Source organism: Melanotaenia boesemani, chromosome 14 (genome assembly GCF_017639745.1).
Source record: "Melanotaenia boesemani isolate fMelBoe1 chromosome 14, fMelBoe1.pri, whole genome shotgun sequence".
Classification (NCBI taxonomy): domain Eukaryota; kingdom Metazoa; phylum Chordata; class Actinopteri; order Atheriniformes; family Melanotaeniidae; genus Melanotaenia; species Melanotaenia boesemani.
The window spans coordinates 30,565,329-30,591,347 of NC_055695.1; the positions used below are offsets into that span (position 1 = coordinate 30,565,329).

The 26,019-nt window shown below is 38.2% G+C and overlaps 2 protein-coding genes across 4 annotated transcripts; one reads left to right on the forward strand and one right to left on the reverse strand.

Annotated features, from left to right (window-relative positions):
- Nucleotides 1-16: 16 nt before the first annotated feature.
- Nucleotides 17-22,917, reverse strand: LOC121652717 (tetratricopeptide repeat protein 39C-like). 3 transcript variants are annotated; one of them, XM_042005648.1, is made up of 14 exons: nt 14,763-16,388; nt 14,133-14,181; nt 11,685-11,813; nt 11,189-11,303; nt 8,947-9,307; nt 6,656-6,824; nt 6,236-6,329; nt 6,035-6,142; nt 5,839-5,948; nt 5,619-5,742; nt 5,416-5,513; nt 5,224-5,328; nt 5,081-5,119; nt 17-2,853 (listed from the first exon to the last, which is right to left on the reverse strand). In XM_042005648.1, the coding sequence occupies exons 1-14, from the start codon at nt 14,906-14,908 to the stop codon at nt 2,764-2,766; spliced, it is 1,737 nt and encodes a 578-aa protein (XP_041861582.1). In that variant the 5' UTR covers nt 14,909-16,388; the 3' UTR covers nt 17-2,763. The 3 variants fall into 3 exon arrangements, with proteins under 3 accessions (XP_041861582.1, XP_041861583.1, XP_041861581.1); XM_042005649.1 differs by lacking the exon at nt 14,763-16,388 and adding an exon at nt 21,467-22,917 and having other exon boundaries at nt 5,619-5,948; XM_042005647.1 differs by having other exon boundaries at nt 5,619-5,948.
- On the forward strand, nt 17,204-24,715 carry zgc:103559. The gene is made up of 11 exons (XM_042005650.1): nt 17,204-17,628; nt 17,759-17,910; nt 18,661-18,775; nt 18,874-19,020; nt 20,662-20,707; nt 20,841-20,934; nt 21,007-21,193; nt 21,304-21,442; nt 24,163-24,335; nt 24,414-24,446; nt 24,524-24,715. Exons 1-11 carry the CDS (start codon nt 17,482-17,484, stop codon nt 24,671-24,673), a joined length of 1,383 nt encoding a protein of 460 aa, XP_041861584.1. The 5' UTR covers nt 17,204-17,481; the 3' UTR covers nt 24,674-24,715.
- Nucleotides 24,716-26,019: the final 1,304 nt, after the last annotated feature.

The following is a 26,019-nucleotide window of genomic DNA, read 5'->3' on the forward strand; positions in this document are numbered from 1 at the left end:
AACATGAGCATTTCGATCATCTTCTGAACTTTACAGTTTTTTCTTGATTATAGGATCAATTGCAGGCATTGCAAACTACAGATTGGTATGTTTTCCTTAAATACAGCATCTCAATAAAAAGAAACTCAGTGTTAAACAGACACAGCAACTATTTCCCCAGACTGATGGAGAACAATTTATTCTTCAGTTAAGTGACACATGGGCGCATCGTCTTAATTTAGAACTTCAATTTCAATAAAACCTCATGACAAAATCTTCTAGTGTAAGAGGTATTTGGTACAGCAGGTAGGTAGCATCTTATTGATATTTTGCTGTAATACTACTTCATTGCACTGACTGCTTGAACAGCAGTCACCTCAATATTTACCACAATTTACATCCATCACAGTCACAAGAGATGACAAGCATTGCCTTAATAGATTAGTGAAAGAAAAACAAATACATAAGTCCACAAATTTAAACATGAAATGAAAAAACGCTACCAGCCACCGTTGAAAGCCTTTTTAAATTACGATACACTGTCCGTGATTTGCTTATATTGCTCGGATGACAAAAACACAGAGTACTTGTTAATAAAAGACATATATGTACAGCTTGAAACAATTTAGAAAGGTTTTTAAAATTATGCTCCTGAATGTTTTTTTCTCCTATAAAATCATATATCTGAATTATCTTGGTTGCTAATATTAGCTGAAAACAAAGCAACAAAGATATTGCCTGTAAAAGTAAACTTTCCGCTTGTGTAATAAATAAACTTATCACTATTATGAACTTAATCCAAAGCCTCTGTTATTGAAACACTATTTAAATAAATTGTAGTAATACATTGCTGACATTTAGCAGCACCTTTCAAGAGGCAACATTACAGTACAGAAGGTACCGTTATATACTGTTCAATGTAAATTCAGGAATGGATATAACAGTACATTTGACTTCAGTACAGTTTTACAGCCACTGTTACCCAGCCATGCCATGCATAGTGCACAGGCTCTGTGCCAAATGATATACTAAATGTTAAAAATGCACTATAAGGGAACTGTGAGGTGTGGTGATCTCATTTACTATAAATGCACAATGTCCAACTACTTCATCGTTACTCTGTGTGACTGGAGGTGACCATTGATGAGTGATTAGACTTTTAATCTGCCTGTCTATCTCCACTAAGACTATACGTGATCTCTATTGCAACGGATTCAATCAAGAAACAAGCATATTTTGGAATTTAATCAGGATGGTCAGAGCTCAGATGCACAAGAGAAAACATGAAAATATCCTTAGGCAAGAGTAGAGAGAATTCATGCACACTGTTTATTTAAATCTCTCTTCTTTGGCCAGTTCATGTTTGTATATATATGGCTACCTTATATTCTTCTTTGTATTTTTCTCACTCAAAGGGGAAGATGCCAGAAGTTATGCACACTTACTTTATGGCATTGATTACCTGACAAAACACAATCCACGATAGGACTCACCTGTGTAGGTATTGGCTTAATATATCTAAAATGTACACAATTCCATCTCTTCTTGCCCAAGGAAACACAATTAGAAAAAGTACTTCTAAAATAGTTAAATGTCAATTAAACCTTTTTTCAAATGACAGAGTCCCCTCTAAGTAAATATAAAACCTAATATTAACCAAGATTTAACTGATAACATTTATAATGAACTTCCATTTTATGCCGTGAAGAACTGGCATTTACCTAACCTATTTTATGGAGTAAGACTAAATGAGAATAAATGTGAAAAACACGTTTGTGTGTATGTTATTTTTGTATAATTATTTCTAAGAGAAATATCCTAATCTAAGATCATTTTATGTGTTGAACTCTCTGAACAGAGAAGCATAATTAAAACCCTCTAAATGCACAAGTTAAAGATTTTACCAACCATCAAACACATAGCAGTGAGGAAAACATTTAAAAGTAGACTTAGCTGGAGATTTGATGAGATACAAATGTTAATTTTGTCTGTGGTTGAAGATGTTTAGCAGTTTCATCTCTGTGCATCTAGTCCAGAAACAGGTTTGGGGTGTGCTAGCCTAACTTAGCACAAAAACAAGAAATGGGGGAAGACAGCTAGCTTCTAAAACACCCTCTAAAACCTATATAAAAGTTTATATAGTTATAAAGCTTTTTAAAATTTATCACACCTTACAGTCTCAATAGTTCTGTAGCATCATAATATTTGACAGGTTTGCACCCAGCAGTATTTAAACTTGGGAATGATCGCATTGGTGACTAGTTTAGCTTAGCACAACAACAGGAAATGGAGGGTAGACAGCTAGCAAAGCACTTCTAAAACACCCTCTAAAACCTCCAAAGTTGCCATATCTATACAGTTTATTATTATTATTATTATTTATTTATATCACACCCCAGTCACAATAGTTGTGCAGCAATAAAATACTTGCCAACCCAGCAATATTAAAACTCAGGTATAATTGCACTGGTGATTAGCTTACAGGCTAACAAAACACATCTGCACCAGTTTAACTTTAGAGTTTTTAGGAATCGTAAATTCTTACAACCCCTACATCTACCTGTGTGTTAATATGTACACAAGTCTACATTGCTGTACAAAATGCACAGAGATGGCACCGTTTTATCAGTCTGACTGGGTAAGGTGACAAACACACGTACACTATGTCTTCAAATTATTCAGGAATGAAAAACACAGGAGTCTGATGACCAGGATGTCAAACAGTGACTGTGTAGCTTTAAACTTTGTGCAAAGCTCAGCTCATGAAAGCTTTCTTTCCCGGAGTTACTGAGGCACCATTTCCTTCAAAGAAGCCAAGGCTGAATGGATGCGAACATGAAGTCGGTTTTCAAAGTCGTAGCCTGTAAAATCCTCCTGAAACATTTTAAACAAACTGTGAGATCAGAGTTTAAAAAAAACAACAGCAACAAAACACAAAGTTATTTTCCAGTTAAATATTTTGTTTAAACATTTTGGAAAAGAATCAATACAAAAACTAATAAATCTCCCAAAAGACAAACTGACTTATAAATTTTAATAATAAAATTATTAATAATTTTTCTGAAATTGTTAAAGCTTTTAATCAGCATTTTTCTACATGTAGCTCTGTGTCATCTGTCTGCTGTTTCAGATGTTTTCTTTTATGTGGCTAATTTTTTTCACAATTTTTCACAACTCCTTCTTTTGAAAATACAAGTCCTGTTGTAGTTCAGGAAACAACTGATGGCTTAAGCACTGAAAGTGGTGCTGTCCCAGATGGTCTTGAGATCAAGTTTTTAAATTTTGCTTCACATGTTCTTTGTCTGAATTATCCAATTTATCTCTAACAACATTTACCACTTCATCGTCATGGAAATGTACTTGTATCATCCCCTTATAAAAGTGGTGATCCACATGATAATAATAACTACAGGCCAATATCCATAATTAAAATAGCTGTAAAATATATATATTAAAAAAACAAAATCACTTATCACAATATATAAATGACTCTAATATTCTGTCTCCTTATCAATCTGGCTTTAGACCTAGTTTTTCTACCACAAGCATCGTCATTTGACCTTAAAATGCAAACAGGTGACATATTTATTGATTTAACTAAAGCATTTGATTTTGTTGATCATTATTTGCTTTTAGACAAACTGTATAACACTGGTTTATCAAGACAAGCCCTACTCTGGTTCAACTCATGTTTTCATTACAGACGAACGTGTGTCGTTCATCAGGGAAATTTCTCTGACTTTAAAATGGTAGACAAGGTTGTAGCCCAAAGTTCCTCTTTGGGTCTTTTGTTGTTCTCAATATTTATTAATGAGCTACCACAAATTTGCCCTAATAATTCATTTATTTGCAGACGACACTGTTATTTATTCTTCCAGCTCTGATATGTCCCAGATTCAGCGCTTATTACAATCTGATTTCAGCTTAGTTCAAAAATAAACTTTTACTGAATTTGAAAACATATAACATAAATGTTTAATTTAAGGGCCAATTCTCAACTAAATAACTTCTCAATTAATTTTCTTAATGGAAAACCAATAGTAAAAGTTTATGAGTTTAAATATCTAAGTCTTTACCTTGATTCACAACTGATATTTAGACCACATATTGATTCAGTTATGAAGAAAATATCCAACTGCTTGAGAACACCTTACTCCTCTATCAACTGCTTTACATACCAAAAATGATTATTACTCAGTTAATACTCTCAACACTGGACAATGAGGATACAGTCTATCAAAACACCTCTGATACAAATGCTTATCCTCTGAATGTTATTTATCATAGTCTGTAGATTTGTACTGAGGTGTCCTTCTAGAACTCACCACTGTCAAATATACACATCTTTATATTGGTTATCTTTAAAATTAAAAAAAGATTTTTTCACTGGCTTCTAACTATTATCTCAACTATCCATCCCATTTAAAAAAATTTAAATTCCATTTAGGTCAACATATACCTTGAGGCATAATTAGCAGTGTTTTCTCTATGTTCCCAAAATCAACAAAGAAAATGGTCGTCAAGCATTTCAATTCAAAGCTCCATCAAATGGAACAATTTACCTAGCTCAAACAGATCTTTGACCGCTTTACATATCTTTAGTACGTCCATACCTAATTACTTACAAACCACCTGCTCCTGTTTCTGATATTGTTGTATTATATAAAATATATGATTTAACTTGAATTATAATCAAAGAAGTTTGGTAATGCTCCTACATGCTTGTTACGCAAGTGCATTTATGTGCACGGGTATACTGTATTCATTGGTAGTTGGTATATGCATTCCATCTGTACCGGGATACTGGATTGTAGTGGGCTGAAATACATGAGGAGAGCTTTTTGTCTGTTGGCGAGAATGATGTGAATTGTGATTGTTTTTACGGATTTCTGTTGTTTGTATAATTGTTTGTTTGACTTGAGGTTATCAAGTTGCTTGACTGTAGAATCATTCATAAGTGTTGCTTGTTTATTTTACAACCTCCGTCTCTTTCTGTTGCAACAAATACTTGATCTGTTTGAATCTAGTTAATTTTAGGAAATAAAAAAAAAGCTTTCAATCTATTCTGAAATTTTGTTTGTAATCAAATTCTTTATTTTACCTTGGCTTGAAGAAGAAATGATCTTCCCTTTCCCACCGTCTGTATTGAAATAGAAAGTGCAGGGTTATAACATGTTTACAAGTGCCAATCCAAATACAAATGAAAACCATTAAAGATCTAAATGCTGCATGCATGTGACTGACCTCTGGTTTTGCAATGAGTATACATCCCAGCTCATAGACGGCATAAGGCTGAATGTATGAGTTGATCTGTCGTCCATATTCATCTCTAGCAGCCAGCTGGAATGACTGGAATTAAATAAAGATAGGAAGATGAGTATAATTACCAGCTTCAGTGAAGTGGAAAGCCTTTGATTGATCAGAGTATGTTGCAACCTGAACAGCATCTCTCATGTTTCCATGGCATTTATGAATGGAACCGAGAAGGAGATGCTTCAGGCCTCTGCACGATGCATCATCTAAACTCTGTAATACTGAGTTCAAACACAGGAAATGCTCACGCAGGATGAAAATTAAATTCTTACACATAGGCCTGCAGCTAATGCGGTTATGCTCTGAATCATGTAGGCTGCACTAACCCTGATTCATTATCTGCAGTTTCGATGAGGAGCAGTTTGGAAGTGCTTTCCAGAGATAAAGCACTTCGATGACGCCCAGGATGCATAGCTCTCTGGTGGGTGAGACTTTTCTCAATCTCTCAGCCTGCAGATATGAATCAAACAGAAGGAAACATTTATGACATCTTTCAGAATAGGGGGAAAAAAAACTGAAATGTGTATTAGTTAAGGTAATTCCAACCCTTTTGACAGCAAACTGCTCTATCTGGTTGTTTTTTCTCTTGAAAAGCTTCTGCACATCTTTGAAAACGCCACTTGCTCCATCCAGATCCCCTGAAGCACCCTGACACACTGAAAGGAAACACAGAGGAGATTATGAAGAAACACCACATGAGAACAGCCATCTGTGAGTGTTCGTTGGTGCTGGTCAGCCTTACCTCCAGTCAGGTAGGCATAGTAGCACTGTGACCAGCGGGACTCATTCTTCAGTCTTTCAAATGCTCTGTAGGCATCTTCAAAATTCATCTCTATCATACTACACCAACCTGACACAAAGACAGGCGGAGAGGATAATTCCCTCTCTGTGCTGTAAGCCAGAAGTCAATATGTCACAACTAACTTGATGAGAAAACACGTACCAATCTCATAGAGACACACATGCTGGATCTCTCTTTGGTCTGATGCAAGTTCTAATGCATCATGGAAACAGGCCAAAGCACTGTTGATATGGCACTGGGAACGGGGAGAAAACACAAGCACCGACAGGTAACGGTAGTCATGTTAGACAGACTTCATGCATGTGTTGAATGAGTGAGTCAGATCAGTAGATGGTTGATCAGACATCTGTGAGTTATGAATTCTGTGACACACGTGTTAACTATATGTGCTTGAACAGACGCTGCTGTGTTGGTGGATGAAAAAAAAAATATATATATATATATATAAAAATCCAGATTCTGTTATTAGCCCCCATGTACAGTAAAAACAGTACAAATAAACAATATAAGGCTCTGACAGACTTTGACTTGTATGTTACAAACTCTTAACACTTAACATACCTCTAGCCTTTGAACTCGTCCCTTAAAGAACATGAAGAGGGAGGAGTTGGGGTACACAACCGACTTTCTCTGGAGAATAGCTTTGGCTTCCATCAGACCAGCATTTGTGTCAGAGCCGTCCAGAGCAAAGAAAGGCAGCACCACTGTGTGGTACCACAAGAGGGCCAACCTGAGCAACAAAACAAGACTTTCAGCCCAGATTCAGACTTGCTGAATCTCCTGAACAGCTGTTAAAGGACTCACTCTTCTGCACCAACCAGTCTCAACGGCTGTTAGGAACAACTTCCTAAAACTGTTTCACAATTTGTAGATTATTTATTTATATTTTAAATCAATTATATTATCGTATTTTATTGATCATATATTTTTAGGATATTAAAGAAATATTTTAAATATTTCAAATTCAATTTTTTAAACATTACAAAATAAAAATGTATTATTTTAACAGTTTTTCAATCATTTTTTAATAATCACCTGTGAAGATGAGGATAACAGGCATGCCTGTTGAGGCTTAAAGTGAATGCACCATGTGATATCTTATTCTTTTCTTCATTTTTTATAAACTTAAAATATCTGTAAAATCTTTAAGATATTGAGCTCAGTGAGGTTCTGGTTCTAGTATGTGGAACTTAGCCTTTGTAGAAAATTTCTGACATTGTGTATTTTGTTTAAATCTTTGCTGTTGTATATTCTTACTCTTCTATGGACCTGCGTGATCTCTGTGTCCTAATAAAGTGGAAAATGGAAATAAAACTCTAGTTTTTGTAGCATCTCATTTGTCTCCAAGGTTCATGTGTTAGTTATCACATGAACCTTGGCTGCCAGCTGTATGACTCCGGTCATAATTACTATTTGACTTCAGAAAAGAGGTGAGGAAAAAACTTGACTTTTGATTAATAAATAAATGATTTTTTATAAAATCCTAAAATAAATAATGTTACAATGGGGGCTGATATAGGTGTTGAAATATATATTTCCAAGTGATTATTTTAGTTCCCTGTTTGGCTTGTAAGCTTTATTATGAAGCAATTCAAGAAAGGAAAAAATAAATAAATAAATAACATGGAGAACCACTGATATACCACCATTTCAAAAAAGTCAGGGCACTGTGTAATACACAAATAAAAACAGAGTGTAATGACTGGAAAATGCCATAAAGCCACATTTTATTCACACTTCTATAGAAAACATATCAGATGTTGGAATTAAGACAGTTTACTATTTCATGAAAAATATTAGCTCATCTGGAATTTGATTGCAGCAATATGTCTCGGTACTAAAAGAAACAGCTGTTGCAGCTGCACAGCGGTAAACATGATCCTTTTATGAGACAGTACTGCCGTTAAAAAAATCACAAAATAAGGAAATCTCTCTTTTATGTTTCTTACATTTCTCTGTAAATAAAATTGACTTAGGAAGTGCAAATCATTGCATTTACTTTTATTTACATTTTACACAGTGTCCCGATCTTTTTGGGCTGGTAGGTCATATTCAAAGTTTCCTAAAAGTATTTTCAACAGTTCTTCACTTTGTTGCATGTTTGCTATATGGATATATGGTTAATGTATAAATAAAAACTTTATTATTAACTGTTTTAGGCTATACTTGGATATAACAGCAAACCATAAACACATAATTAAAACAGCTTACAAAGCTGACAGTTGGCCTTTATAGATGTAATCTTAATTATTGTTTATATATTTTGGTTTATTTCAATTTATTAAGTAAAGACATGTATCATTGTATAGAATATTATTCAGTCACTATTTGTTTTTAATATTAGTTAAATATCAGTTGCAGCACCTTATTTATACATGATTCAATATGATCGCTCGTTACAGTTATAGTACTCTGTTCGGTTTTTAGTTCCGACCCAGTCTTGTTCTGGGGGGAGACCTTTGGGTGTAACACGGAAGTGTTGAGTAAGCGCCTTGATGCTGCAGTATGTCTATGATTGTACTGCTGTCCTGCCGTGTTTGGGACATTACAGACTTCCTGAACCCAACTGTAGCCCATCTCAATCCACAGCCAGAGAAACTGGAGTTAACACTTTACTGTCTGATATTATGATGTGATGTGCAGAGATCAACTTTTGGGGTGTGAGAAGGGTGCGTCAAACTCCAGTATACTTCTATTGTTCATAGTAGCTTAAAGGCCCTAAAACACATAGTTAAAAGTAATCTTAAAATCAACATATTTCCATTTAGCATATAGAACTGCTTGTTAATTAATTACAATAAATTAAGACCTTTTTATTTGCAGATGAAATGATGAGATTTGAACCAACTCACGTAGCTAGAGGTGCTTTCATGTCTTTGCTCTCACTGGCGTACATGAGGGAGGACAGGCCCTGGAGACGGTCACCGGGGAAACCCAGGAGGTTGATAATCTTGAGCAGGTGTGGTGGTACCATTGATATACACAGGTGGAAGAGGCCATAGCCGAAGCTGACGGAGCCCTTGAGTCGGTCCAGGGCCTCTGCTGTCACACCGTTCTCCACCGGTTCATTGTGATTGGCGTTGTCAGCTGAGAAGGTCTCGTGGTTGCCAGACGACCTCCGCTGACAGGTTTCCTGTAGCTGGCTGATGTCGCTGTGGCATTTATTGTACATCTTCCATGCTTTACGGAGAATCCAGCCTCCTTTAATATATGCTATTAATGGAAATAAAGATACAGTTAAAGAGGTTAGTCGTAGAAATGTTCAGATAATTAGAATATTAACCAAACACAAAGATGGCAGATAGATAGTAGCTACAGAAGCCTAGCAATAGGTCTTAAAGCTAAGCTTGTGTGACCACAAACAGCAATACAAAGGACACTAACTGGAGATGTTAGAATCACTTATTTCACAATTAGACGTTGGGGGGGGTAAAAAGAGACCAAAGTGTGCTTGAGGGTGGCAGCATGACATGAAAAAACAGAGGAAACACAGCCAATATGTTTCACTGCCTGCAGGATAACCAGCAGATTTTTATGCTAAAGGTAAAAGTTCGGTAGTTTGGTTAAATGATGTTAATGTTTATCTAACAGAGCAGTGATATTAAATGTTAGCGTGTTATTTGCATTTTTGTAATCGTGTACGACTCTGGTTGGGTTTACAGCAACGTGAAGCGTTCAGCATCATCACTGAACATTACACTACACAGATAAGAAAAACCTCAATCCCTTTTTAAATGATAGATAACACTATTCAAACATAACCGACTCAGTGTGAGGTTGATGCCTTTCAGTCATTAGTGTGCAATGGTCTGTGGAAAAAAGTGTATTTAATTCTAGAAATGTGGTCTTGTTTCTTTATTGCCACTGTTCCAGTAGTATTTATGTAAAACAGGTTCCTAAATCCTGGTTCCTGGTTCCTAATGTTTAAAACCATTTTTATAATGCGGTTTCCAGAAAAAAGCCTTACAGGTCCAGGTAGAGGTAGGTTTTCTCTGAGAGAAATCCAAAGTTAACATGTAGGATTTATTTATTCTTTACACAGCAGAGGGGATTTAGTTGGAATGAGACTTTTTGGTTACTTTACTTTGTTTTATTATTTTGTTATGTTGGCATCAAAAGATAGAAATAAATAAAACTTAAAGACCTGTAAGGAGAGTTCATGTAGTCTTACACATTTATGGTGTTGGAAAATTAATTAATTCAGAATAATAATGATAATCATGAAAACAATGATGATCATCATACTGAGAAAATCTATAATCATGACATCTCTACTTCTAATACACAGCCTCACAAATTTATTTTTCCATCCTCTACAGGTTTTCAGAGAGGCTGGAGCTTATGCAAGCCCACACATTGTCAGGTTATTAGTCCAACACAAGACTAATACACAGAGACAGACAACCATACTCAGTTATAAAAGCAACCGTTAACCTAGCCCGTGTAGCACCTATAAGGAAATATTTCTATCAGGTGCATCTGCTCAATAATCTGCTTGCATATTTAGATCCACTGACCACTCAAACATATTTTCAGTTATATGTTTACCACTGTCACCCTTAGGGGGCAAAGCAAACAGTTTGTGGCTCAGTGCAGCCAAGGAAGAGTCAAAACTTGTGTAGCAATGGAGGCGTGTGCCCGGTGCTGATGCATCACAATGTTTGCAGTCCGCTCATCTTTGTTGGTGAGAATTCAAAACAAAGTTTTCTACATCCAGTGCTGTCCTGACTGTGGGAGGAAACGGGAGCACCTGGAGAAACCCCATACAGCCACAAGAATATAAACATATACACTCACATATAACTCACATATAAACTCCATGCAGAAAGTCCCCGGCTGGCCGGCTGACCTCCACACTAATGTCAGAGATGAACCGCAAAAGGCAATCATCAGATACAACACGGCTACATGTTGTTCAGGCGGTGATGATGTGAGGATCATGTGATCAATGTCTAACAAGTCTTCAGTTCAACTGAAGCCAAATCGTAACACAGATGGAAGTGATTTAGCAGATTTAGCAGTGCTGGAACTCTTGACTGAACAGTCTTATAAAACCAACTCACAAGGCTTCTTGTCCTGTTAGATTTATATTACCTGAGAGTTCTTGTTTGACGAATGACAGAACGGCCAGGTACACTTGGCAGTCGGCGACAATGATTTGTCTCTGCAGGCGGTCCACCACCACCACGCCTGACCTTTGGGAGTCCATCTGTAACACACAAACATAAACACTGATGTCCTGCAAGCAGCTCAGCCCCGTGTCTGGTATGTAGAAAGAGGAGTTTCCTGAATAAGCTAGAGCTGCGTGGCGACTCCATGACTTATCGGCCAGTTTGTTGATTAAATTTCAGAGAAGCACTAATTGAATCTGTGAGGGAGTTTGGCATGATCTCACTGCAGAAACCACTGCAAACGCTGGAGGACTTAACATGATTATCTAAACTGAAACATGCTCTGGCGGCGATATTCAGAAATGTCATCCACACTGGAATTTAGCTGCATGTGTAAATTGATTTTCACAGTTAAGCAGACTTGTTTACAGGATCCACTGTATTCTTTAAAAGCCTTTTCCTGTATTTTTTCCACTTACACTCTTTTTAATCTTGTTTCTGATTGTCTCTAACACTCCCGCGCTGTCGCTCTCACACAGTTTCTCGGTGGTCCTCAGGTCGTCACAGGCGGTCTGCATCTTCTCCTCCTCAAATGTCATCATAGCATTCTGTGATGAAAGACAAGAAAATTTAATCAGTTTAATTAGCTTTGTGTACACTGTAAAATGTAAAATGACCATGTGTGTATGTCTGTATTATCATTTGTTTCCTGTATTTTTGAATACAAGAAAATACCAATAAGATTATAGAAATAGACTAAAATTTATATTTGTGATGTAAAATGATGTGAAAAGCCTGTAACTGAGTGGCTGAGTATAAATATACCAAGCCAACAGTAGATAGAAATTGATCATGGTATTTGTGTTTTGGAGAATCTGACCAATCTTCTAAAGGCAAAAAAAAAAGAAATGTTTAAAAAATTTGAAAAGACGGCACATTTTTAAAGGAAATGACACAAACTAAATAAAAGCCTGTACAATGTTGTGATGTTAAACACCCAAACACCACCACACATGCCTTTGTAGGTTAGAAACTGTGTGTAAGAATGTGTACTTATGGAAAATGTTCTGTGGCTCTGCTGATTAGCATATGTACATGTATATTTGCTGGCTATTGCTGACATGATGATACTCTTTTTACGTGTTTATATTTATACATTCTTGAATCAAAATAGAAAATTAAATATTACAAAAAAGAAAAAAAAATTACTGTGAAAGTATATCAAATTTCCACTGCCTAAAAGGAAATATAATTTTATTTCACATTAAAAGATGGTTGTAATGCACTTTTTAGTGCTGTTTTCTGGTATTTGTCTTTATCCCTTTTTGTGCTGTTTTCTTGTTGTTTTTAAATTAAACAGCACTTTGGTAAAAGTCTGTTTTCTTTAAAATGTTTTTAATGAGCTAGACTTGATAAGCATGTAGTGTTGACCTTAAAGAAGTGGACTCTTGGCTGGAGGACCCAGCTTCAAGTCCCAGGACTGGCAATGAAAGTGAACTTGTGTGCCTTTAAGCGAGGACCTTACCCACCCAACTGGTCCCCAGCCACGAGTTGCCAGTCACCCCACCACATCCAAGTCAGTGGTCAAATTTCCCAAATGGGATCAATAAAATATATTTTAAATAAAATGTTTTATTGGTGATATATAATTCTATTACATTACATTTTGACATTTTGACTAAATCCAAGAATCTCTCATAACATTTTATAATGAAACAGTATAATAACATCAGTTTTCTGTCATTGTTAGACTAATTGGTCTTTTTTCAGTTGCTGACCATATCTAAAGGTAATTTAATTTTTATTAAGCAAGCTAATGTCTTTCATTAAACAATAAAAAGCCAAAATAAAACAGAAGATCCCATGTAAAAGTATAAACTGTTTTTATTACTATTATGAAATTTTACTTTTTTTTCCTGTTTTTTTTTTTAAATTCTGGCATATCAGCTGATGGGAAACTACCTTTTTTATTTAGCTTTTCTTTTTCTTTTTTTCCACTGTAGTGAAATTCAAATGGTAAAAGATCTAAAACATGTACAGTGTCTCGTTATCTTGTACCAACTTTTCAACCAGACAGCAGGAAAAGGGGCTAAACCTCCAAATTACCTGACAGCCTGCTCTAACACCTGAAACATGGCTTCCAATCAGGAAACATAATCTAACATCATTATTCTGATGTTAAAATGTCTTGTTACAGCACATTTATGCTTGAGCTTACTTGAGATCTTGTAATAGGAGTGAAGCGGGGTTATGTAACAGACTTAGCAGGAAAGGACAAAGGGCTCTTTCTGCATGACAGTGAATGGAGGAACACAGTGACATCTGCACAGCTGTGTGTGGGGCTGAAAAATGCATCCCTGCTGACTGAAGCAGAAAACCTTTGCTCTGGTGCTGTCCAGAGGGATCTTCAAAAAAAAAAAAAAAAACCAGCAGAGGCATCAGATTAATGAAGTCACACGAAATAATCAAGTGTGTTAGTGTTTGTGGTTTCATCAGCCTGAAGAACATTGATGACTGGGCGTGTATGAATACCCGGCATGATGTTCAAATGTCACTGCCCTCAGGTCCATTTAGTATCTGGGGACAGAAGATGACATCATCTCTGGCATATCTATGTGAATGGCAAAGTGTGTACAAGACCCCTACATTTAAAAAAATCCCTTTCACTCATCTTTGAAAGATGCATTTCAGTAGCGTGCTGCACAGGTAATGCTGTTCATGACAGGAAGATGCATCCATTATGTTAATGGATGGAACAAGTGAAACATTCAGGGGAAGCCCTGGGTGACAGTAATTCAACCTGTTTGAAAGATTGCATTTTCTCTTTTGCTCTGCCTGGAAAATGTAAGACATTGACCTGAACTCTGCTTTTGGGTCATTTATTTAAGTTATTTGTTTCTTTCTAGAAGTGTAATTGATGAACTCACCAGGAAGCTGACAAAACTGGCCCCAAAGCTCATCAATGGGCTCTGTGTCCTGCAGGAATAACAAGAATAAAGAAAAATATAAAGAGCATAGATGTATCACTTCTTGCTTAACAAAATGCTGTATAGTTTTGGATTCTGCAAAGCTCCAGGAAACAGAGCATGCTCAGAGGAAACTGTCAATGCCAATTTTCCTCTAACATGCAAGAAAGAAAAACACAAGTGTCCAAAGCCAGGTCGGATAAAGCCATGAATAATACAAAAAGAGCATCACTTATACCCAGTTTGCTTGTTAAACAAGCAGCAAGGCTGGTCATTTTGCAGTCACAGAATATTACATAGTCTTATTCTTAAAATTTCCCTAAATAATTTTCAGTGTAATGACTGTTAGTGTCAGTGGGAAGCTGTAGGTCATCATGAGGTGGCCCACTGGTCCACAGATTTAAAAAAAAAAACATTTGAAACAAGCATTCAAAGCTGTTTTTATTTGGTTGCACCTGAACATCAAGTTCACGTTATGCACAGTGGCAAAGTACACGCTGTTCTCTGAATAAAATGTTTCAGACATTTGGTTTAGCTGGAGGCGCAGATGCGCAACGTCAGCTGTCAGTGTGGAAATGACACAACAGTTACCTGTATCTCTTGAAAAGCTCGTCGCTTTCTTTGAATCCGTTGTTGAGGAGCATGTTTATGCCTTGCAGAGCCATCTCAGCATCATCTATGCGCTCCGCCTTCTCCTCTACCTGCTGCTGCTGCTGGGACTGCTCGGGACCCGCCATTATTTACACTACAGCTCAGCGGCTGTTGGATTAAACCGGCGAGAAAATAACGAGAAAAATACGATCCGTCGTCCTGTCTAAAACAAATCCGCATTGGTTTCCTTCCACTGATGTAAGCGGGAGTCTAAAACAGGGACGCGCCTCTAGTTGGCGACGAGGACAGATGCACTGCTTCGCAGGCTCCAGACGTCTGCCGGCCCAGGCTCAGTATAAGGCGCGCAGATAACACGGGTTTATACTTTTGGAAAGGGTGCCATTTCTACACCACATTCTTTTTTTTAGTGGACGCAACTGTATAGATCTTGCTCACGTGTTCCGAAAGACTCGGATTCTCCGTCTGCGCACCTCAGGCCACTGATGTTCAGACGCGCTCTCTTCACGCTGCGCTCCAACGATACAGTCAGCATCGCATCCGCCTAGATACTCACTAATAAACGTGCACACCGTTATTCATCATTCTATAAGCAATCCGTCACTTTTCCTCCTCCTAATCTGATCCGTGCTGCAGCATCCGATGCATTACATAACGAGGCGGATGCTGAACCCACGCAACGCGCTCGACAAACGGCCCGGCGTCACAACGCAACGCGTCGCCGGGAGGATGGAGGGATCAGACGAGGGCCTCGGTGCCCATCCCTCAGATCCCTCTCTGTCCGGAGGCGCGAGAGCAGCCACCTCCTCCTCTTTCCACTGTCACGAACAGCCTGGAGTCAGGCTGATTAGTAGGTCAAGTAGGAGGATGAGTTCACACATTATTTGTCAAAGGACCCAAAATGACTACACAGACAGATATTTAAAAATGCATTAAACATTATTTTGTTGCATATGCTGCCAAAGATGTAGTCTATACCAACTATCAAGTTCAAATGCTGCTGCATTCACTTTTCTTTAGAAAGAGTAAATTTATGTATTTTGCATTTTATTTGCTGTTAATAGCAAATTCTCATCAGCAGTTAAGTAGTTCAGATACCCAGCAAGTCCTTCAGTCAAAACAGCTACACTGGTTATTTGTTCATTCCCTTATATTTGACACTAATGGCACCCTGTAAAATTTTCCCCCAAGTGTCAGATGGTAAAAGCAATGTATTTCAGCTTCAGCACTCATTTCCTCAAAAATCCACATAATGATTTTTTTTCTCAGTTTTTATTTCCTTACTGGTTTTCATGGCGATTTTTTTGGACAGTCACATTTGGTGTATGTGATTGGAGATTTTATTGTTTGATGTTCTAATGTTTTCTTGTGGACCTTTTGGTAAACAAAGTTTCCATTTAGAGACAATAAATAAAAATGATGATGGATGTTGAGAAGCAGGTTGGCTGGTTGTACAACAGTCTCAATAATTTATACATTTTCATAATGATTACCAGCTGCAGAGGTTACGCCAGAATTACTTTTCCCCGTTTATGAGAACAGAAAGATAAACTTACCACTTTATCAGGTCCACCTTGCTAGTACCGGGTTAAACCTATTTTTTCCTCCAGAACTTCCTTAATTCTTGGTGTCACAGATTCAACAAGGTGGTGGAAACCTTCCTCAGAGGTTTTCTCCATATTGACATGACAGCATCACACAGCTGCTGCAGGTTTGTCGGCTGCATCCATGATGAAAATCTCCTGTTCCACCACATCCCAAAGCTGCTCTACTGGACTGAGATCTGGTGACTGTGGAGGCCGTTGGGGTGTTGTAAACTCATCGTCATGTTCTAGAAAGCAGGTGGAGATGATCTGAGCTTTGTGACATGGTGCATTATCCTGCTGGAAGTAGCATCAGAAGATGCTCCACTGTGGTCATAAAGGGATGGACATGGTCAGCAACAATACTCAGGTAGGCTGTGCTGGTTAAACCAGGCCACGATAGTACTAAGGAGCCCAAAGTGGGCCAAGAAAATATCTCCTAACACCAATACACCACCAGCAGCCTGAAGCGTTGATCCAAGGCAGGATGGATCCATGTTTTCATGTTTCCACCTAATTCTGAGCCTAGCATCTGAATGTGGAGCTGAAATGGAGACTCATCAGACCAGCAACATTTCTCCATCTTCTATTGTCCAACAGCTGTTCTTAGCTGGCAGGAGGCATCCGGTGTGTCTTCTGCTGCTGTAGCCCATCTGCTTCAAGGCTGGATGTGTTGTGTGTTTAGAGATGCTGTTCTGCAGACCTTGGTTGGAACCAATGCTTACTGGACTTCCTGTTGTCTTTCTATCATCTCCAACCAGTCTGACCATTCTCCTCTGACATCAACAAGACATTCTGGTCCAGACAACTGCTGTTCACTGGATATTTTCTCTTCTCATTATTTATTTATTTTTAACACTTGATAACACCTAAAGCGTTTCCTCACGTCACAGCCATAGTAAAACCCTGGAGCACTGTCACACTGCTGCGCATGATTAGATTGAAATTCCAGCACGTTGGAAGGCATAAAAAAAAAGTCAACAAATGGTTATCCTTTGACCCTTGAAGCAGGAGGTGGTGCCTCAGCTCCCAGCCACTGAACAGCCAGGAATATATCTGTAGTGAAGCGGCAGAGTTCAGTGTGTCTGTTGTGCTCATTAACACTAAAAAAAAGAGAAATGGAGCTGGGATCACTGGTTAGCGTCGTTAGGAGTGAGAGGGTACTGGTTGGTGATGAAGTGCGTCCTGCTGTCATAGTAATAAAGGATGGAAAGATACACCAGATACTCTCTACCAGCAGCTTTACTGAGCATGTTGGCTGTAAGGTAAGCTGGTTTTACTGCTCCACATTTATCCCAGTCTGTAAGCTTCCATGAGCCAGTGCACTGATTTAAAACTGGTTTTGCACAAGCTTGTGATTGATGGTGTTACCCTGAAACTCCACTTCGACTGCAGTTCGTGGATGTGGGTGACAGTGTGGTGATGCCAGGCATCGTAGATTGTCATGTTCATGTGAATGAACCGGGTCGCACCACCTGGGAGGGCTTTTGGACCGCCACCAGAGCTGCTGCAGCTGGAGGGGTGACGACCATTGTGGACATGCCCCTGTAAGTTGACAAAAATTTGCAAAGCATCCCAACTTTGTTCTATTCTATTTGGTTTATGAAATAAAGAGCCATTTTTTCATCACACAAACCCTAAAATTGTGTTCTAACATCCCAAACTGGTTAAAACAAAAAGAGCACATTCAAAATAAGAATAAAAGAAAGTGTGTAGTTATCACTTTTATTATGTTTTCTTTCATATATATATTTTCTTGAAATATCTTTTGTTCTTATATATTTCTAATTTAAGTTGTTCACTGTGGTCATGGTAGGGAGTTAGTTAGCTGTTGTTTGGATTATTGTTTTAATGCTAAAAGCAAATTATATTTCCATATTTTACTATTGGTGTGCATATTTATATATACATTTTAAAAGTCACAAGATATATCACATATTTATTCAGGCTATTGTATATATACCAATTCCAATGTAATCTTGATTCCTTTGTTTGTCTTGTACATGTGAAGAAACTGACAATAAAGCTTACTTTGACTTTGCTGCTTAGCTAATTTTCCATCATTAGCTTGTAGCTAGCTTTGGCTGTGATAAGCTAGTATGCCATAAAATAAACCTGAAATTAACCTTTTTTAAAAGAATAATTTGTTCTACGGTAATAATTTGCACCTTCAGCTGTAAATCTGTGAAAATGGACAAACTTGAGTATTGTTTCTTAAAAGCACCTTAAGGCTACGATGGACTTAAAATTGTAATGCATCTGGCAACAGTTGAGTGTTTTGGTCATGATTCCTCCAGAAACAGCATCCCTCCAACCACAACGCTTGACAATTTTCATGAGAAGCTGAAGGAAGCGACAGGGAAGTGTTTTGTGGACACTGCCTTCTGGGGAGGTGTGATCCCTGGAAATCAGGTTCAGTGAAATGTCTTTAATAAAAATTTACACCTTCACAGTTGGATTGTTTTGTAATAGGATCAGGAAAATCTAAAAATATTATTGTCTTCTAACAGCTTGAACTTCAGCCCATGATCCAGGCTGGTGTGGCTGGCTTCAAGTGTTTCCTCATCCATAGTGGCGTTGATGAGTTCCCCCATGTGGCTGACTGTGATCTCCACACAGCTATGAAGCAGCTGCAAGGCACAGGAAGTGTCCTGCTGGTAACTGTCAAATTGCAAAATCCCTCACATTAACTACACAGGTACAACTTCACGTCTGAGCCTGCATGGCGACATTAAAAGAAAATATATTGTATTATGTGGCCATGGATTAATAACACATGGGAACAGGATAACTAAGGCCAAGAATACACTTGCTTTCCATTACGGGAATGGTGTGTACAGGTGCAGAAATATCTAAAACATGCAGGGCAGGGGTCCCTGTGGACCAGAATTAAGAAATCTATGATAATACTGCTGTCATGCTTTCCGCCATGACCTCAACAGTAAAAAAAACACTGAGCTCCTCTATTGTTGCCATGATTATCATCTTGTTCTTTAAATCTAACTGGTCTGACCTCTCTAATGCATGCCCTAGTGGAATCCTCTGCTAATAAGCATAGTATACAAGCAAGTATGTGAACAATTAACCTGCATTATGAAGCTGGTTGGCTACGTGAACGAGATGTTAAAAAGCAAGTATATTCTCAGGCCAAGTCATAGCCATATGTTTCTAATGAGCTGACAACTAGTCCAATGTCCGGATACCATTCTCATTTCAAACCATGTGCCTTAAGCATTCAAATTGACCTTCTATTACTAATTATGGCGTTGTGAATAATCAACACAGATCTCAGGATATCATCGTAACATTTGCATGGCCACAGATTATTACATTTTCTCTTGATGTCACCAAACGGGCTCTGCACAAGGCAGAAAAAGTAATTAAAATGAGATTTTTATGTGATATCAGACACCATGAAGTCAGGATATTCCATGCTGTGTCTTGCAAACTCAGTTTCATCTGTTAATGTATTTCCACTTTTCCACTCAAGACCTGCATTTCACTTCGAAAAATCAGGGGACACTTCATAATGCTGCCATTCCTTCTCACACATCTTAAAAGTCATTTTGGCATTGAGGATACCAAGTGATGAAGCTTATCTGGTGTTGTTTTGTCTCGTTCCTCCTGCACATACATTGCCAACATACTGGGTCATCATTGTTACGTTTTTATTACCAATTTCTCCAGTTTCTCTGTGGGCACAGGTCAGGACTGTAGGAAAGCTGGTCCAGTACCTGTACCCTCCTGTCATGCCTTTGTGGCATGAAGAGTACAAAGTTTCATCCCAAAAATGCGCTGGAGCCAAGGTTCTGAAATCATGCCATGTCAGAGTTTGGTTTTTGGACTTGTTGCTGATTGGAGTCTAGATTGTCTGTTTTGTTTTCAGTCCACAGCACACAGTGTACATTTCCTCCAAAGGAATATCTGGAATACTGATTAGTCTGATCACAGCACACATTCCCACTGTGCTAGTCCACTGCAGACGCCTCCAAACACAGGTGTCAACACTGCTGGACATATCAGCTGATGTTTCATAGTACGGGTGTCCAGCTCAGGCTTGTTTTCTTGCTGTTTTATGCACTGATAATCTTACAGATTGCTTTAATGGTTTGATTTATTACATAGTGGAGGAAGCAATGCACAAATTATCATGGATTTATGATTCCTGCAATTAATTAACAGTTAAAATTACATTTAAAAATCACTGATTTGGTTTTTATTTATTTAATTTTCCATGCATCCCAACCTCTTCTGCTCTGAGTTGTAAATTTAGCTGATCTTTTCTGTCTTTCCTCCAGTTTCATGCAGAGAGAGATGTTCAGGAATCAACGGAGGACAATGGTGGTAATAAATTTACCATTTTTTTAATATTACTCATAAATTGTATTTCAACAGTAAGAAATACTTTTAAAAAATTCAGCTTTTTTGCCAGTATGTTACCACTATGAGCCTGTTATGACTCCCCTCACCATTTCAGACCCTTGCCATTACTCCACCTTCTTGCAGTCCAGGCCAGATGTAATGGAGATCGAAGCTATTCGCTTAGTCACTGAACTCTGTCTGCAGTACCGGTGAGAACATCAGTCAGCTAACATCAGGACTTAGTTGTTTGTTGCAGTAACAATGAGCTTTCTGTGCTGAAGGGTTCGATGCCACATCGTTCACTTGTCCTCTGCTAAACCCCTGAAACTGATCCAGGAGGCCAGGCAGGCGGGGGCCCCCTTGACAGTGGAGACTACCCACCATTACCTCAGCCTGTGTGCAGAAAACATACCTGAAGGGGCCACGCAGTTTAAGTGCTGCCCTCCTATCCGAGGCTCTATAAACAGAGTAAACAGTTGATAATGTAACACAGATGTAAAGATGATTATTTCTGGTTGGCATAAAAGGAGACAACGTGGTCTATATTTAATCTCTGCTTATTTTTTCTGCCGCTCTAGGAGCAGTTATGGTCTGCAGTGAAAGCTGGACAGATTGACATGGTGGTGTCTGATCACTCCCCCTGTACACCTGATCTGAAGAAACTCAGCATTGGGGACTTCGCTCAGGCTTGGGGAGGGATTTCATCTTTACAGTTTGGTACTGTTTCATTTAATTTCTTACCTTGTGAGCTGCTATCAAAACTTGTTGGTAGTTTGGTATGCACCCAACTCAAACTAAACTTTGGACTGTGCAGGTGGTTTCACTCAGGCTGATTGTTCTGACTGGCACTGACACCTGTGGACAGAATAAATCATTTCTGTTCATCAGTTGTTACTAATAATGGTAAAAAGTCAAAATGATGTTAATGTATATATTTTTTTAATGATCAACATGAGCAAAGCGGAACAGCTGAGATGCAGAGAAAGAGACTGGGTTAAAAAGATGAAAGTGTCAGAAAACTTTGGATCAGCAGCAGCAGCGACATTACGTGGGTTCACTGTATAATAAATGAGTGATGGAGAAGAGACGGCTGGTTTGTTCCAAGCTGCAAACTTTATCTGAACATAATGTAATGAGCATTGGCTGAGATTCTTTTATGTAGTTGTCATGATTATCCTGGTACTACCTGCTGTAATAACAATCTTGGTACTATTTGTTGTCAAAACTTCATGCTGTTGTTAATGTTGTCATTGTTTGTTGCTGTACTATTACATTTCATCAGCCCAAACATAAAAACGTCTGGTTATTCCAACCTTGGACATTCAGTGGGTCCTATATGGAATCTCCTAGTACCAGAGATAAAATATTAGTTTGCCTAATTTTATGTGCTGTGTCAAAGTGACAGGTGGCAATACTGAGGCTGCTCAGCTAAACTAGTCTGTACACAGATACTGCCCACATCTGTCCACATCTGTCCTTGTCCAACTCAGAAACAGCTGGAAACTGGCCCAGTGAGGAACATTTTATTAGTCCAGGTAAAAGCTGGTGAGGAAACTGTGACTTTGTTAGTTTGTTTATCTGGTTGCAGCCTTTTATGCTTGTTGGCTTATTTCACTACATGAAATATTTGGTGGATCCAAACATACCTGCACAGGCGGGCTGCTGCATGGAAAAGTTTGGGAACCCCTCTTAACGTTAGTCTCGTTTCTGTCTACGCTGAGTCAACTTTTTTATTTTCTAATGTTAGTTGAATCACATCAGATGAAGCTGCTGTTGACCACTTCTTGTTTTTACTGCTGCATCGAATATTAATGTTAATATTTTATATTTATGGTAAAGTGGCATCTCAATTATTTGCTGACAAAATGACACAGTCATATTGTTTCAGATTAATATAATATGAGATGAATAATGGAGTCCTGTTGTGACTGTTGTATTAAGTCTTTTGATGAGAGTAGGAGAGAGAAAAGCTCTGGACAGGGGCCTTATAGCTGTGTGTGAATGTCGGTCTCTGAATGTCTACCTATTGAACAATAAAGACCACTACAGCCACAAAATCTAAAAAAACAAGTAAAGCAAAAACATAAACAACGTGATGTTTGATTATTATCACACTACTCACCTGATGCTGAATTAACATGCTGAAAAATGCCCAGATATAACGTCAAGATATGAAATGTGTGCCACACATTGAAAGGGCAAGAAACAGATGTTCAGTGATGCTCCACATGTTTCCAGTGGCTAATCGTCAAGTTGAACTATAAAGCCGTCATTTGCAATTCCCTCAATAGTCAGGGTTCAGACTTAAAATTACACGATGGTTAGAATAAAAAATCATGCTGATGTTTACATGAATGCTGATGGTGACACATTGTGTTCAGTGTTTGCATAAAACATTGAAGCCAGATGTTATCACTTTTAGTATTTTATACTTACATTTAGTCTAGAGACAGAAAGTAGGGAGTCATGTTTGTGCAGAAAGGGGGCGGGGCTGCTTTGTGTGTGTGTGTGTATACATGTGTGTGCGTGCAACTGTGTGAAAGAGTATCTTTTTCTATTTATTGTTATGTAATATCTTTTGATGTGTGTAAAGGCTCGTTTTATTTACGCATAAATTGCTTTTTTTTCCATGTAAAGCACTTTGTGTCTCCCCAGCATGAAAAGTTCTTTATTAAGAAAGTTTGATTTGATTTGATGTTAACAGTCTACAAAGATGCTGTCATCAAATCACAGGACTGTGACTCTACCATATCTTGGACATGTTGACAAACAAACCTAACATGAACCTTCCTGGGACAGAAAGTTATTAGATTACATTAGATTAGATAAGACTTTAAAGATCCCATTGGGCAGGTTCCCACAGGGAAGTTAGGAGTTCTAGCAACAATACAGCAGTTAAAAGTTAAAAGAAAACACAATATACCCAAACATAGTTACAAATATACTTTAAAAATCTGCACAGGGGAAGATTGTTGTAGTTTTATTGCTTTCAAGCTGTTATTCTGATGAGAAAATGCTGAACTGACATGGGTGGTAAAGTCTGTCAATGGTAAATACTTGTTTTTTGTTTGTTTTTTGTTTTTTTAAATCCTACAGGATTTTCTACAGATGAGCGATCCTCTTCTCTCTTGCTTGATCTACTGAATGAAATTCACTATTTAAAGGTGACCTGTGGGTTAGTGGTTTAGCTACTCCCCTTTCCCTTCCTATTACTCTTTGTACAACCACTCAGACTGAGCAAAGTTCACAGAGCGGTAAACAACTCCTGAATGTCAGTTTAAAGCAATCATTTACCGTTTTCAGTGACGGAGAGAGAGAGGTCAAGGTCTGATACACAGTGCATCTCCACTGTAGAGAAAACTGATTAAAGCAACAGTGGAAAATATGAAGAACTGTTAAGTGTTTTGAAGTTGATGAGTGTTCTCACCATTTTCCAGGCTTGCCTCTGTTCTGGAGTTCAGCCAGTCAGAGAGGCTTTCAGCTGCCTGATGTTGTGAGGCTCCTCAGCCAAAAGACGGCCCAGCTGTGTAGCCTTGGCAACCGGAAGGGCAGCCTTGCGCCTGGCTTTGATGCCGACTTGGTTATATGGGACCCAGAGAGAGATTTTGTGGTTAGTGTAAGGATTCCATGCCTTCAGTAATCATTAAATGTTTAATCAGCTGTTTTTAATCTTTTTAATACTTTACAGATTGAAGAAACAAGCATACACCACAAAAACAAGGTAAATAACCTCATTAAGAAACATTTACTATGAACTGAGATGTTTGGACAGATGACTTAATGACCGTGTGTGTGCAGCTGACTCCCTACCTGGGCTTCAGGCTGCATGGAGTGGTGCGAGCCACCATCCTGAGGGGACGACTGGTGTACAGAGATGGCAGCTTCTGCCCAGAACCTCTGGGGAAACATCTTCTCATCCCTCAGAGGGAGAGTCAAGCCCAACTGTGAAGCATGACAACTGGGTGTGACAATAAACGTCACCAAATTTCAGATATTCTTCATTTGTCTCCTCATTTCTTTATGTTTTATAATTAAATTCATCTGGAAAACATAGTGAACACTTCTTAGACATGCAGACAATTACAACCATTTCATAACCTCATAATAAAGCCTGGAAATTTGATTTTTAGAGCGGGTTAAAAACTTGAAGAAAGCCATTAAACTTAAAACTGCTGCACCAAAAAGTATTTATGACCATGAATAAATGTGGTTTAAATAAGAAGTTTCTTCATGTTGAAAAGGAATTTTTCCTCTTCACTGTTGCCAATTGCTTGCTTAATAGATATTCCTGTATAAACTAGTCCAGGTTGTTCACTGCCCTTCCTGGTTCTGGTTCTGATGGAGGATTTCCTTCCTGGTTCTGGTTCTGATGGAGGATTTCCTTCCTGGTTCTGATGGAGGATTTCCTTCCTAGTTCTGGTTCTGATGGCGGTTTTCCTCTCCACCGTCTCCTCGTGCAGCTCAGGATGGAGGATTCAAAGAGAAGATTAGATGTCATCTATTGGTTTGCGTAGCCAGGTCATTATTTTTAAGTGCTTTATATGTACACAGCTATTATAAACTGGACTAGTGTGGATTATATAATGGAATTGTTTTAATTAGAATACAATCAATTGGATTAATACGAAAAAAAACACACTTTATTTTCCCCATAGGGAAATTAGTCTTGTACGTGTTAATGCCTTCACAATACAACAACAACACAGTATCACTCAGTCAACATAACAATAAGAAGTGAGTGAACAGAGCTTGGTCTATACACATTTTGTGAATTTCTCTCTGTAATTAATAAAGTATCTGTCCATCTATCTATTTTACACACATGGTTGACATACCTATTGCACACACCCCTAGACTTATTCCACACACCCAAAAATACAAAAAATGCATAAATGAATACAAATAAAATCATAAAAGATCATGAATCTGTTGCACGTTTTCTTCTGCTTCAGGCAGTGTTGTTTAAAAGTCTGATTGAAGCTGCGTAGATGAGTTTTCATAGCAGTTCAGTTTGCAGTGAGGGACTCTGTCAGTCGGTAAACATTCTGCGTGGAGGACGTGTGATGGGTCGGTCACTGTCTGTCTGAACCTGCTTTAGAACAGACTGCTCATAGACGGTCTGAAAGGGCTGGTACTCCCTCTTCCTCATCAGCTTCACACCCTGCAGAGCTCAGTTTTCAGCTGTATACTCAGGTTGCCAAGACCATGCTGACATCCCTTCTCTAACTAAGCTCTACAATACTTCCTGATAAAAAAGAGAAGTAATCTTCTGGCTCACAACTTACACTCTCAGC

What these genes read in the sequence shown, in the direction of transcription:
- LOC121652717 (XM_042005647.1), bottom strand. Translation starts at nt 14,908, where the DNA reads ATGGCGGGTCCCGAGCAGTCCCAGCAGCAGCAGCAGGTAGAGGAGAAG. An exon ending in ACTGCAGATAATGAATCAGG is followed by an intron (nt 5,514 to 5,618) that starts GTTAGTGCAGCC and finishes GTTTGAACTCAG; the next exon opens with TATTACAGAGTTTAGATGAT. An exon ending in ACATGAGAGATGCTGTTCAG is followed by an intron (nt 5,329 to 5,415) that starts GTTGCAACATAC and finishes ATTTAATTCCAG; the next exon opens with TCATTCCAGCTGGCTGCTAG.
- zgc:103559 (XM_042005650.1), top strand. Translation starts at nt 17,482, where the DNA reads ATGGAGCTGGGATCACTGGTTAGCGTCGTTAGGAGTGAGAGGGTACTG. An exon ending in ACCATTGTGGACATGCCCCT is followed by an intron (nt 17,911 to 18,660) that starts GTAAGTTGACAA and finishes TGATTCCTCCAG; the next exon opens with AAACAGCATCCCTCCAACCA. An exon ending in ATCAACGGAGGACAATGGTG is followed by an intron (nt 20,708 to 20,840) that starts GTAATAAATTTA and finishes TCACCATTTCAG; the next exon opens with ACCCTTGCCATTACTCCACC.